The sequence below is a fragment of the Protomyctophum bolini genome (assembly GCF_963924005.1).
Source record: "Protomyctophum bolini genome assembly, chromosome: 20".
Classification (NCBI taxonomy): Eukaryota; Metazoa; Chordata; class Actinopteri; order Myctophiformes; family Myctophidae; genus Protomyctophum; species Protomyctophum bolini.
The window spans coordinates 29465643-29480541 of NC_137881.1; the positions used below are offsets into that span (position 1 = coordinate 29465643).

Below are 14899 nucleotides of genomic sequence, written 5' to 3' on the forward strand. Positions count from 1 at the left end.
ACACACACGCACACACTCACACACACAGACGGGCTATAGCTAGTGGATGGGCTGACTCATGCACACATACACACTGTCCCTTCAATCACAGGCTTAAAGGGCCAGTGGGACATTGCAACGCACGCACACGCACACACACACACACACACACACACACACACACACTGCCCTTTCTTTTGGGGTCAGGTATGCAGCCACACAATTAGCAATGCAAACTCTGCCAACTTAAACTAACACGCTTTGGGGGATCCATCCGCACGCACGCACGCACACGCACACACACACACACACACACACACACACACACACACACACACTCACACACACGTGCATGTGGGGCTGGGGCCTGGATGATGCGGGTCGTCAGAACTTCATCAGGCATGCTGAAGGTCTGACAACCGAAACGTTGCTCAATAAATCCAAGACAGTGTGCGGGATTATTTTTTCTCTACTTCTCCGTTCCAGTTATCCGACAAACCTGTCCATTGTAGGTAGGTGTGCAGAAGGACTGTTTCTTATGGAGAAAAGAGTGAATTTGTGAGAAATAACAATGAAGCCCAAATCACACCATGCAGTCGCAACTCCTTGCAAGTTGCAACAGTTCCTTGCAACAACTCCTTGCAACAGTTCCTTGCAACAACTCCTTGCAACAGTTCCTTGCAACAACTCCTTGCAACAGTTCCTTGCAACAACTCCTTGCAACAGTTCCTTGCAACAACTCCTTGCAACAGTTCCTTGCAACAACTCCTTGCAACAGTCGCAACTCCTTGCAACAGTTTGTAAATCCATCGAAGATGCAAATGTAATCCATTGCTAATGGATGAAGCCTTGGCCTGGAAGAGAGGTCATCGGGTCATTTTGCACAGATGTAGCCCGGGGCAATAGGGGCATATATTCGGCCGTATAGCTACCTCCCCAAATGTGCCCAAAATGTGATGACCTCATCACATTTGTGATGACGGTTATGGCTGTTTTTAGCCCAAGGAGTGTTTTTCGTGCAAAACTAATGCTTTCGAATAGATTCATGAAAACCCCCTCGTTTGACACGTCACATGCTAAAACACAATGACATTTAGAAACCTTTGCCTTATAGGTTGGTAATTGGTATATGGATTTGGCCGCTGTGGCGACCCCAAAGGTCGCCGGCTCGTGCGCCATAGCTACAGTAAATCATTAAGAGCGTGCCCTGGGCTGTACATCTGTGCGAAATTTGGCACTTTTAGAGAAATTAGCGCGAAATATCCCTAAGCTCCTCCACTATAGCTAAATTATTAGTCACTCTTAGTCTTCATATAATGTAACAACTGAGCTACATGGAAAAGCTCAGCTTTAAAACCTACACAAGTTAGGTTACTTATAGTAAAGCTAGTATAGCTACTAATGTGGGGATTTAAATAAAACATATAGGTCTATAACTGTGTAAAAGCTGGAGAATTATCTTTGATGTGTCGTCATCCTCCTTGCAATTCATAATTAATAATAAAAGGAGTTGTTGCATTGGTGTGGACTGGCCTAAAGCATATATTCAGGTATAGCTTTTGCATTTTGTAAAGTGAACCACATGGTGAAAGGATTGCTTGATTACTTGAAAGCTCTACATTCTATATTCAGTGGAATTTATTTTGGGGTCGGCCTGCCAACTTAAACTAACATTTCTTCCTCAAAGGACTTTGAGCTGCACATTTTAAATTTTTATATTAATTCATCAAACATACTATTTTATAATTCATTAAATGCATTTTACTATGTTATAATATTTTCATGAAATTGGCTTTCGTTGTCAAGTCTAGAGCGTGGAGCTCAGGTTTTGAACTGTGCATGGTTCTCTGTGAACACAGTGACAGACTGTGTCGCATGCATACTGAAAATGAAGACCTATTACCGTATACTATACAGTATACATAGTGTAGATATGCTGTGCTCGTCTGTCTGTCTGTCTGTCTGTCTGTCTGTCTGTCTGTCTGTGTGTGTGTGTGTGTGTGTGTGTGTGTGTGTGTGTGTGTGTGTGTGTGTGTGTGTACCACACACACACACACACACACACACACACACACACACACACACACATACTGTATAGCCTAGATACATATTGCTCAGTCAGTCACATGTGACAAACATGTGATATACCAAACAGAGTTCCATTCAGTTCCTTTCCTTATTAACTAAATTAATGGCACTAGGAACCATTTGCTCTCTGGCATGCACGCACACACACACACACACACACACACACACACGTGCGGCGTGCGCGCACGCACACACACACACACACACACACACACACACACACACACACACACACACACACACACACACACACACACACACAATCACACACACACGATGAGCATGCTGCAGGCCAACATGAGAGGTATTCCTTCTGGTTCTCTAATATTAGTCTGACCCACTGGGAATTGAAACAGCCCCCATTACTACAGCACATACAGTGTGCATGTATGTGTGTGTGTGTGTGTGTGTGTGTGTGTGTGTGTGTGTGTGTGTGTGTGTGTGTGTGTGTGTGTGTGTGTGTGTGTGTGTGTGTGTGGGTGTGTGTGTGCGCGTGTGCGTGTGTGTGTCTGTGCACGTGTGTGTGCGCATGTGCGCGCACGTGCATGTGTCCTGACGGGAAGCTTGCTAAATTCAGGACCATGTAGCATTATGTCACTGTGTGGAGGGTTCTATAATTAGAGAGGGGGACAGGTGTGTGTGTGTGTGTGTGTGTGTGTGTGTGTGTGTGTGTGTGTGTGTGTGTGTGTGTGTGTGTGTGTGTGTGTGTGTGTGTGTGTGTGTAGTGTAGTGTACGCTGGACATTTGGTCAAAATAAACCAACATTCAATTAAAACAGCACATCTACAAGCCCATTGGCATATTATGCCAGTGATTTCATCTTCTATGGGGGAGGTAGAATGCATGTGATTTAAAGTTTTCGTGACATTTATTTATTTAAAAAAATAATAAATAGGTTTTATTACCTCAAATTCACCCACAAAATCAGAACTTTTCTGTGGTCTGGGGTTTTCTCTGTGTGTTCTGAAGCTTTTTGAGCTGCAATTTAAACATGCAAACAGGTCTCAACATTGACATCTGCTGGCAAATCCCATTGTATTGTATTATATGGTAGCCACCAGTTAACTCTCAACCAAGTAAATTCATTCTACAGGTCACCAATGTCGGTTTAACCCCCCCCCCCCACAGCAGGAAGTGCAGTGAATGGAAACAATATTCTACAGGTCACCACTATCAGTGTAGTGTGCCCACAACACCATGCGTTGATGCCATGTGTGCATATGTGCAAGCACCCAACACTACGTCCATACAAAAACGCAATACAATACAGGAACAGATCGACATGGTACAGGGGACAGAACAAAGGTAAGTGAAGTGAGAAATGACACCGGTGGTAAATACTAAATACTAAGTAGTGCTGATAGTTAGTTACTCATGATTACAGATTTGAGTTGTTTTTAGCCACCTTTTCAGGTTGAATTTGAAGGTCAGATAGTTGAAGGTGTAGTAACTCTGAGGACCCCCTAGGGGTCCCCGGCACGCTGTTGAAGACCCCTGCCTTAGATAAAAGGGATTATAATCCCATTACAGGGAAATTAAACTATAGTTTCATGTTGTGTTCTTTGTGTTTTACAGGGAAATGAAGCTAGTTTTCCACTGGAGATGTGCACACACTGTAAGTATGACCTTTCTTTCTTTCTTTCTAGACAGACTAGTTAAAACTGTTAGATTGCAACAGACTAGATCAAACTGTCAGATTGCAACAGACTGGTTAAAACTGTCAGATTGCAACAGACTAGTTAAAACTGTCAGATTGCAACAGACTAGTTAAAACTGTCAGATTGCAACAGACTAGTTAAAACTGTCAGATTGCAACAGACTGGTTAAAACTTCCAGATAGTTTTTTTCTTCAGCACAAACCAGTCGGCCGATGATTTTTCCCCATGCAGAGTAGCCTGCAGCGCTGGTTTGCAGTGTTGCCAGTTCTGCTTATTATAAGCGACTCCCGGCTCCTCCGAAGTGTCCTTGGGCAAGACACTGAACCCCAAATTGCTCCTGATGTGCAGGTTGGTGCCTTGCATGGTTTCCGCCGCAATCGGTGTGTGAATGTGTGTGTGTGTGTGTGTGTGTGTGTGAATGGGTGAATGTAAATGCACTATATATATAGCGCCTTGGATAAAGGCGCTATATAAATGCACCATTTACCATTTTATTTATCTTATTTATAGTGTAGTTGCTTAATTGGGCTTGCTTTCATGATTCTTTTTTAAACTTGCGGATGTAATAATATAGGGCTCGATGTAATTGGGCTCGTTTTCAGAGACCTTGTCACTTGTTTCGCTCACAAAATCTGGCAACAGCGTTGGAAAGCTTCTGCAGCCGCACCAAAACGAAACACACGCCGTTGTTTTGCTACGTATCTGTGCTTTGGAGGTGATTGATTGGTTGAGAATACGGTATCGATCTAGTTCACACCAGTAGTCAGCCATGAAACAGAATGGTCTCTCTCTCTAGGTGCTGCCACACTTACTAAAGTTCTCGGCTGTCCGCAGCTTCTTTTCCGGCTTTTTAGACATAGCTGGTGGATGGAAATTAAGCTCCACCTCCGCGGCTGACAGCGTTTCCGGGAATCTGTCCGTCGTAACCTGAGACCTATAAGAGATGTCGGCTGCTGCTCTAAAAAGGTTCCTGCGCCTCTACTCGTTGTATTGGGCTGTATTGACGGTAATAGAATGGCGCCGGATTTGTGGACTCTTACGTATACCTCACAGTCCACAGGCAAATCAGAGCACTTGTTTCAGCTAGAAAACCCCAGACCACAGAAAAATGTTTTTTGGATGCAATTGAGCTCAGAAAACCTAAATAAAATAATATTTCTTTTTATGTCACAATCCCTTTAATCATTGGATCAGTTTTGGAATGAAAACCACCGGTTTTCTCCACGGTGGAATGCCTGGTGATGCAAGGTAAATGTATCTATTACACACAGACCTCCTAAAAGACGCACAGACCCACACACACACACACACACACACACACACGCACACATGCATGCATGCACGAACATACACAGAGTTGTTGTTTAATCAACCCAGGCCTTAGTAGAGACCATTTAAAGAAGGTTGAAACTGTGCAATAACACCAATTAAATATCACATGGGTCAGTGCCTTTTGCTAAGTCAGCTGTATTCTGATTCAATTGTTTATTTGAAGAGATTGTCATTTTGATTCCTTTATTACAGATGCCTATATATATAGTTGCCCTATAATGATGTGACTTGCACCTTTCATTGATATGATTATGATATGATAATGATATAGTACTTTATTGTCAGTTCACACTGAAATTTGTCTTGCGACACAGCAGCCAAGTAGAACACATATACACACATTTGACATAACACAAATGACAATTGACAAAGACAATGGACATACATAAAGACATGAAGACAAGAGCAATATCCACTGCTTACAGTATATTACCCCGTGGCTACTACAACTCCTGATTAAGCCTCAAGGTCGACTGGTGGACAAAGGACCTCTTTAGTCTGACCTTATTGTATACTGGTACAATATCTCCTTCCTGAAGGTAGCAACCTATATTCTCCATATACAACACATGCTTAGTATTAGAGGTGATACTGATATTCCTTGCTAACCTCAGGATGCTGTTATCATACGTGGATGTGGATGTATACAGTTTCTGAAGTTGTTGTCCAACAATCTTTGAACAAATGTTCAGTTGTTGCAGCAGTTGTGACTTTAGGGCTGCAGACAAATAATAACAGAAGTGAAAAACAAAAGAAGAATCCGTCTACTATAGCACCGAAAGAAGTAGATTATTTGCTTTGTCAAGGCCAGAAAGTAGGCATTCCTGCATAAATTCCGGGTTTGATGATGATGTCACGTGCATCCTCTATACTGGCTGACCTGCCAGTGAGGAACCCCCACCGGGAGGACAAACCTATCATCAAACCTTTTTACAGCTCTCTCTTTATTAACGAATATAATACGCCCCAGAAAGAGAGTGCAGACTGCAGAGAGTACAGAGTACTAGTAGACAATATGCCAATTGCCATACTATTACTAGGCTGTTGCTCTGCGCTCTGATGCCCTCTCCACGCCGCGCACCGTGGCGCATGAACAACAACAACAACTCCACGTGGACCCACGACGACCCACGTATGAATTAGATAGTTTATAAGAAATGGCACGGCGGCCATCCTTGCATGCAGTGACAGTAACAGAATGAGAATCCTGTAGGGCCGTAGGCTGCCTGTATTGTAACCTGTTCATTTTGGGGGGCATCAACGTTGTTGATGATGAATGATACTATGAAACTTAACAATTCGTTAACTACTCACCTATATGCTGCCACGGAGGATATACCATGTTTAATTCCAAAGTGTTTAGCCTACATTGTTTAAGTCATAGACGCATGCGGTTTTATGAACTTTGGCTAAAAGCATGTTGTTGTTATTATTCCACTACCACCCGGCACTTCGAGTAGACTGTCATGGCAGCTGGCTACAACCGAAAGAACTTCCTCTTCCTCTTCAAAATAAAATCTGCGTATAACAATACTTTTATTTCTTAAGTGAACTACAGGATGTAGTAGACGCAGGATAGTGGGCTTGGAAGGATAAATAAATCACACAGAAGGCAGGAGAAATAAACTCCGCAGACAGTCGGGGCTTTCTGTTCAAAACCATAATTCCACCATGTTAAAAAAGTAATTGTTTCTTTATTTATTTATTTGAAAGGGTGGCAGCCTGTGCTCAGGGGTATAGAGGCTGGTAGAGCAGACGGATGGGAACCATTTTTATTTCATTTATTTTTTGATTAAAACTTTGCACTATACTTTTTGATGAAAACAATGCTGGCATTGTAAACAGTCAACTGTTAAAAGCACTATGACAAAATTCACACAAGTCACATTTCATTGCTCTCAACACACTTTACGCCCAACTGCTCCCCCGTGTGGTCACTTGGAGCATCACACTGCTGGGTCAATGCAAAGAAGTAATGACACCTCAGGGATTACTGTACTGTACTGTACTGTACTGTACTGTACTGTACTGTACTGTACTTTACTGTACTGTACTGTACTGTACTGTACTGTACTGTGGTTAAGATAAATTGACGGCAGGAAGACAGTTAAGCTCCCTTTAAACTTGTAAGTATCAAAAGCATCTGGTGTTAATTATAGGGTTTAAACCTACTGTCAGTAATCGTGTTGATACAGTATTCAATCAATCAATCAGTGGTTAGGGCATCAAAACTATAGGAAGTACTTTTCATTGTACAAAAAAACCCATACTACAGTATGCATCCCATGTCTATAATGCACAATACATCATACAGTTCCTGCCTGCAACTCCTTTGCGGTTTCTATAAAATAAGTTAAAAGTTCATACACACTCAGCCATGGACCAGGCAGAGTCACTGTACTGGACTCATTTGAAGATGGGGATGTTGAGGTATAGGAGTTGAGTAACAAAAGACAATGCTATATTGACAGTATTGGCCGTCTAATCTCTAAGATATTTTGGGGGGGTTTTCTGCCTTTTAATTGATAGCGAACACTAGAGATGAACAGGAAAAAGGGAGAGAGAGATGGGGTGAGACATTCAGGAACGGGAATCGAGCCTGTGCCGTGACGTCAGGCAGTTGTGTTCCTCTAGTCTAGACCAGGGGTGTCCAAACCTTTTTCCAGCTGCACCTCCTGTCATACTGATTAATATAACAAAGTCACATACAAATGCGTCACATTATTATAACCATTTTATTTAACTACAGTGCGATATCAATTAGACTTGTACGTGCATGCGTGCGTGTGCAGTGACATAATATGTGGATAACAGACGCTATTATTAATACAATTACAAACAGTCACAAGATGTGGAAATTCACAGAAAAGGCATTGCACCTGTTGCCACGTAATAAACAACAATGTCCAATCGAGTCTCATACATTTGAAGTGTAATACATCAAGTACTATGAGAACAACAAGTTGGCAAACATCACACCACAATTAACCAGTCAATGTCAACTAGATTTAGACAATGAGAAACTATGGCCATGAACAGCAGGTGATATAAAAACAACTCGCTAGTATCACACCACCATTAGGCTAATTAGCCATCATCAAGTGTGAGTTAACAGGTGTCTTCTATCTACTTGTGATTCTCTGGTCTATGTGACTCGATCTGTCCCAAAGAGCACTGAGAGGGCAGAGGCCCAAACTCCAAAAAATAAAGACAATGTAAACATTAAAAGATATATTGATAACAGCTATTTTTACAGCCTGGCATTATTATTTTTTTTGGGGGGGGAAGGGGAAAGGAAAGTTACCATGTTTACCCAGGGTGACTGGACTAAGCTCAAGAACTTTTTTTAACATTTCATGGTAGAGGTTCAATGCCTTGTCCAAGGGCACTTCAGCGGTGGTAATTTTATCGTGCCAGTCCGGGGATACGAACTAGCGACCTTCCGATATCAAGACCGCTCCGGAAACCGTTCAGCCACCGCTGCCTTAGGCAAAAGAGCAGGTGCCTAAGTCCCAAAAGATGGGGGGAATTTACTAATTGGGGGGGGGGGGGCAAATAAAATACACTCTGCATTACCTCCACTTCCATTATCAAAGAGTTTCATCTTATGTTGATTCTTTGATGTTTCTGACATTTGCATAGGCCTAAAGTGCATCAGCTGCACGTTGAGGTCTGGCATTTGCATAAAGTGCATCAGCTGCACGTTGAGGTCTTGATGAGCGTGTGACTGAAACATGAGTTGAAATCATCTGATTAGAAGCTTTGCAGAATGTGGGCCAACAGTTTGATGAATGTGTTGGTGTTTTTTATCTCTCAATTGGTTGCCACTGAGTTCATTGAGTTCTCATTCCAGCTTAATAAATCATATAGTGATTATCTGTTTACTGGCAATTTGCTCAACAATGAATAACAGTATGACATGATAATATATTATGTAAACAGTATACTGTACCCATTGGAACGTGATGAGATCGATCCAGTACGTCATAGACGCTCGTGTTGCCTAAGTGGACCAATTGTTTATTTATTTATTTTATTTTAAACATTACGGTGATGGACTTATTGCCAGCTAATGTTTTACATTAAACTATTTTAATTTAAACCTATTGAGACGTGTTCTTAATAAGCAACATGATTGGTTCAAAGACTGACCGTGTCGCAGTGGGCAGTACGTGTCATCAGAAGACCCACTTTGATTGGTCTGCTGGTGTCCAGCTGAGCCCTGATTGGTTCCCTGAGGCTGAATGGGTCTGTAAGGAAGGGGGAAAAATAAATACAAAATACACACACACACACACACACACACACACACACACACACAGTATGTATGAGTATGGAATCTAAAGCCATGTCCGACATACAAAGATCAATTCATGCTTTACTTACTTGACACAACATGGATCTGTTAAGAAAAAAAGAGGGGGAAAAAGGCCACATTTAGTAAGTAGTTTACATCTTTAATGCTTCACATTTCTCACAGCCGAACGGCTTAAAGATCACATATATATTTAAGCAGGAGCCTGACCATTTAGTGTTTTAAAAACAAGCAGCAATATCTTAAAATCTATTCTGAAACCCACGGGTATAGTGAAGGGCTGCTAGGACTGCTGTAATGAGCTCACTTCTGAGTCAGGAGCCTACTGGCAGCTGCATGCGTTCTGTATCAGTTGTAGTCCTTGAATATTTTGCTTACTGATACCCAAATAATGTGATGCATTTCATAATTCTTCTATCAACTCAGTGGCCTTGTGGTTAGAGTGTCCTCCCTGAGACTGGGAGGTCGGGGTTCGATCCCCGGCCGGGTCATACCAAAGACATACCAATGCCTCCCTGCTTGACACTCAGCATCAAGGGTTGGATTGTTCCTGCGACATACTAGCGTCATGTCCAGGGGGTGTACTTCTACATCAAGCTGCCTCAAGCTACAGTAACAGGAGATAGGCTCCTGCCCCTATATGGGCCTCATGGCTCGGCAAGGCTTGCTTACTTATTTCATAATTCCTACAAGCTGAAAGCATGTGGACATTTCTGCTAACTCGAGCATACATTTACATCAAGGTTGTTTCGCGTTGGGGTCTAATAATCACCATGTCAGGGTTTATTTCTCAATATTGACCTGCTCCCCATTGATTATTCCTTGTGTATGGGAAGCCTTTACTGCTTCTCTAATTGGCTGCCTGGACATTAATGACATACCTGTGCACTTCTTCCAGAGACACAGGCCCAGGATCAGCAGAAAGATGGAGATTCCATTTCCAACTGATAGGCCTATCAGAGCGTAGAAATATGGAGTGTCCGGATGGTTGTTGTCTGCAGCAGAATAATGAGACACATATTCCTCTTAAACGCACATTAAGAGCTGTAATGTCAGTCCTTTCAATTCATTTCAATAATTTTAATTTATGCTAAAAGTAGGGAGGATGCATCATTGAAAATCACACACTACATATACTGGTATACACGTACGTGTGCACGCGTGCACGCACGCACACACACACACACACACACACACACACACACACACACACACACACACACACACACACGCATGTGCAGGAATCCCAACTTCTCCGCCCATTTGCATCGAGTCTACCGAAGTATTAGGTGGGAATGTGACCTTAGTTGTCTGGTTACACAGACTGTAAAGTACATGTTATTACAATCATTCTTACTGCTAGACCTGTAGGTCCTGTCGGCCACCGGCCTACTTGAGAACGATGCAACTTGGGAAATAATAATACCCGTTGTAAACTGACTGTGAAAAGTTGCCATGGCAATCAATTGGCTGAGGCAGAGGCTGGGAATTGCACAGGTTTTACAGGCTGATTAGGCCCACTGGCAGAGCCTGACCAGAGCCTTTTGTGGTGGTCCTGGAGAACCGTGGGTCCGACCGACTCGATACCGGGCACTGCACTATAGCTGTGCGGGTGTAGAACACGTGTGACGAATGTGAAGTCGGTGGGGCAAACGGTTCTCGTTACGTGCATTACAACCGTACACACACACACACACACACACACACACGCACTCTCACGCACACACGCAACGTCCTCTGTCTACTCACTTGTGACCACGCGCAGCAGCACCTCGGTAGAGCTGTTTCCTCCTCCCAGTGAGTTCCTGGTGTGACAGACGTACAGTCCAGCGTGGCAGGACTGCAGAGAGGCCAGAAACAACACCGGTCCTGACCCTACCTGGACCAACGGGGAGCTGGAACATGGAGTGCTCTTGTACCAGGTGTAGCTGTGGTTGTCTACTGGTGGGTTGGCGTCACTGCTGCAGGTCAATGTCACACTGCTGCCCTCTGCTGCACCGTCCGGTGCACTGACCTCCACCAATACATTGACTGGCGGATCTGGGTATAATATAAACCAGACTGTTGTTTTTTGGCAGCAAATAGACATAGACATAGTCGCTTGAATAGTTTTCACTTAGTTTTAGTCACATTTTAGTCACCTGGAATGCCTTAGTGTTAGTCTAGTTTTCGTCGACTAAATATCATAGGATTTTAGTCAACTAAATCCACAGTTCATTTAGTTGACTAAAATGTATTCTGGTGGGCCTTGATGGTGTCGTAATGACCGTTTTTACACTTGCTGAAATTAGCTTAAAATCGGCTATTTTCAGCATGCAACCAAGTGTAAAATGACTTGTAGTGGATCTCTTGTCCACTAGTCCCTTCCTAACATTTTAGTCTATTTTTTATTTGTTGACGAAATTGTCACTATATTCAGTCTTAGTTTTAGTCATCATAGCTTATAGTTTTCATTTAGTTTTCGTCAGTGAAAAAGGGTAGTCGACGAACAATTATTCGTCTTAGTTTTAGTCGACGAAATCAACACTGATATAAACGTCAAAAAGACTAAAGACAAATAACTTTTGACCATAGTTAGGATATTGTTATATAAATAAATATTGACATTGGACTACATGACATTTTCTTTCTATATCTCTCTTTTACTTACAGAGAACATCAATGGAATGAGGTGACGACGTCTGGGATCCATGTTTGTTTGTCCCCCGACAGGTGTACTCATGTCCGGAGTCTGCACGAGACACGTTGGCCTTCACCAGCTGAGGACCAGTGGAGATAGCTGTGCTTTCTCCGTCTCTGTACCAGGTGTAGGTGTCTACTGGAGGGTTGGCATCACAGCTGCAGGTCAGAGTCACTGTGCTGCCCTCAACCACTTCTCCTGGTGGATTCACTGACACTGAAGTGTTTTCTGGAGGGTCTGTGGAGAAATATTAAGCTCTGTTTACACAAATATATGTTACAATATTTTATGTTCTTGGTATGAACAATGACAATAATAATTAATGCTTTTGAATCAAGCAAATAATGCCATATCATTTTGATCCTAATGAAATGAAAACCTCACAGTGAACATTCAGTCTAGTGACTCCAGGTGAATTGACTGTAGCAATGTTGTTTTTTGCCTGACAGGAGTATGTTCCACTGTCACTGGGTTGGATGTTAGAGATGGTAACTATCTTTTTCTGTGCCACTCTAGTGCTGTCTTTGAGAAGGACGTAGCTGTGGATGGGTGGTTTTGATCCACTGCTGCTGCAGCTCAAAGTGACTGAGCTTCCTTTGACAACATCTCCTTGTGGACTTACTGACAAAACCACATTCTGGGGACCATCTGTTGGAGGAAGAATATAATAGAGAGGATAATCAGATCCATTTCAAACTAACCCTGCAGTGTAAATAAAATACTGAAATAATGAAAAGTGAACAAATGTTGTCAAGAAACAGGGGATACTTTGTAACTAGAATGTTTAGGTCAAATCAGCCCCAAATGTCTCATTTGATATCTAAGCCTTGAACACATTTAGGTGTCAATATTTCGTTAAAGTTATAATACCAACTACTGGCAGCATGAACCATAGTCATAGCTAGAATGGCCTGTAAGTTGTACTTTTACAAACTATGTTTGGAATCATGTTGCTGTGAAGAAAGAGCATAGTGGATACTATGCATCCTGTCGTGGATAAAGGTACGAATGAGGGGACACTGCTCGCAGCTTTCATTGAATATGATTCTTCTTTGAATGTGCTGTTGTATTAATTAATTGAATGCATTAAAGACAGAATGGAACAGATTCAGACAGAGAAAGACTTCACATGAACTCATATAAACTCACACTGCACATCCAACCTCACAGCGGCAGACTTCCATGTCTCTTGTCCTTCAACAGCACACTGGTAACCCCCAGAATCCTGGATTTTGGCATGGAATCTTGGGTTGGGTATTTGTTGTCCATCTTTAAACCAGACAATTGTGGGACGTGGTACACAAGATATGTCACAGTAGATTATCACCACTTGCCCCTCTAACACAGTGTGCCGATTCACGTGTGCAGTCAGTCCTGATCAGAAGAATAAAAACAAGATGGACATCAGTTGGTGAGATTGTCAGGAAAGATTTGATTTTGATTTCATGAAAGATTAAAACGGTACTGTTATTTACCGGACAGAGATCGAGATAGTGTGTAGGTACTGGACTGGTAAAAAATGGGGTAAGTCCAAAACGTGAATGTATAACTTCCCATATCACTGTCTTCTATGTTATTGATCCTCAGGGTGCAATCATGGCTGTCATCACCAATGTATTGAAAACGACCTTGATGAGGTCCAGAGCCACGGAGAAGTTCATATCCGTTCTTGAACCAGGTTCTGTTAGTGACAGCCTGATCCCTTGGGTAGGCATATGAACATCCAATATTTACTGATGATCCTCTGACGACACATGGAGGTGGAATGGTGGTGAGGTTCACTCCCCACTGACCACTACAGACACCTGTACAAGACAAAACAAATAAACCCTGGTAAATATTATGATTGTTCTTTTTTGAGTGGTGCAACCACTCCAAGGAACAGCAATGTCCTAACCTATGTTGTGACTGATGTGAATGACTACAGTATGTCCCAATGTTTAGAGTACCAGTAGGGGCAAAGGTGGCGCTGTTGTGCCAGAAACAGAGAGAGATAGTGTTGCACTGTTGCCTGCTAATTACAGAGAGGGGGGGGGGGGGGGGGGGGGGCAGGGGGAGAGGGGAGTTGCACCACTCAGTTCACACGGGTGTGATTTTTTCATCATATCAGGTAATATATATGTATATATACATATGTTTTTTAACTCAATATTTCATACATTTATCTGTACGTATATGTGTTGAAACCATTTCAAACTGTCCTCACCAGGTACCAAGAGCAGAATGTCCAGGATCACACTGATTGTCTTTAGAAACCTCATGGTATCTTGAGGTGAAAACAGCATCAACCTGCAATGAAAACAACCAACTAGTAATGTTACTGTTAAATGACTGTACTCTCTGTTCTGTAATACGATATAAGATAGTAAATAATACATATTTTACCAAGTCTCACCAATGCTAGTGAAAAGGTACAGTAAATGTCAAATAGCCAAGCAATATAGCATTTACTATAACGTGTTATAAATAAATAAGAAATGATGTAGAGTAGCTCAGTGTCTTAGAGAGTAAAGAGACATCACTTAGCAGCAGATTATCAATGGATTGTATAATAATTGTATGTGAATGGAGAATAAATATCATACAGTTGATTTCGTCGACTAAAACTAAGACGGAAAATGTTCGTCGACTTCCTTTTTCCACTGACGAAAACTAAATGGAAACTAAATAAAAACGAAGCTATGATGACTAAAACTAGGACTAAATATACTGACAATTTCGTCAACAAATAAAAACTGGACCAAAATGTTAGGAAGGGACTAGTGGACAAGAGATCCAGTATAGGCCTAAGTCATTTTACAAATAGCTGCATGCTGAAAATAGCCAATCTACAAGCTCACAACGCAC

The 14899-nt window shown here is 42.2% G+C and overlaps 1 protein-coding gene across 1 annotated transcript; it reads right to left on the minus strand.

Annotated features, from left to right (window-relative positions):
- Positions 1 to 8415: 8415 nt before the first annotated feature.
- LOC308335313 (B-cell receptor CD22-like) lies at positions 8416 to 14313 on the minus strand (the record flags this gene model as incomplete). The annotated part of the gene is made up of 11 exons (XM_080792332.1): positions 8416 to 8541; positions 8696 to 8784; positions 9010 to 9060; positions 9210 to 9307; positions 9444 to 9459; positions 10254 to 10367; positions 11122 to 11412; positions 12023 to 12289; positions 12437 to 12700; positions 13202 to 13426; positions 14259 to 14313. The coding sequence occupies 10 exons, from the start codon at positions 14311 to 14313 to the stop codon at positions 8702 to 8704; spliced, it is 1464 nt and encodes a 487-aa protein (XP_080648458.1). The 3' UTR covers positions 8416 to 8541; positions 8696 to 8701.
- Positions 14314 to 14899: the final 586 nt, after the last annotated feature.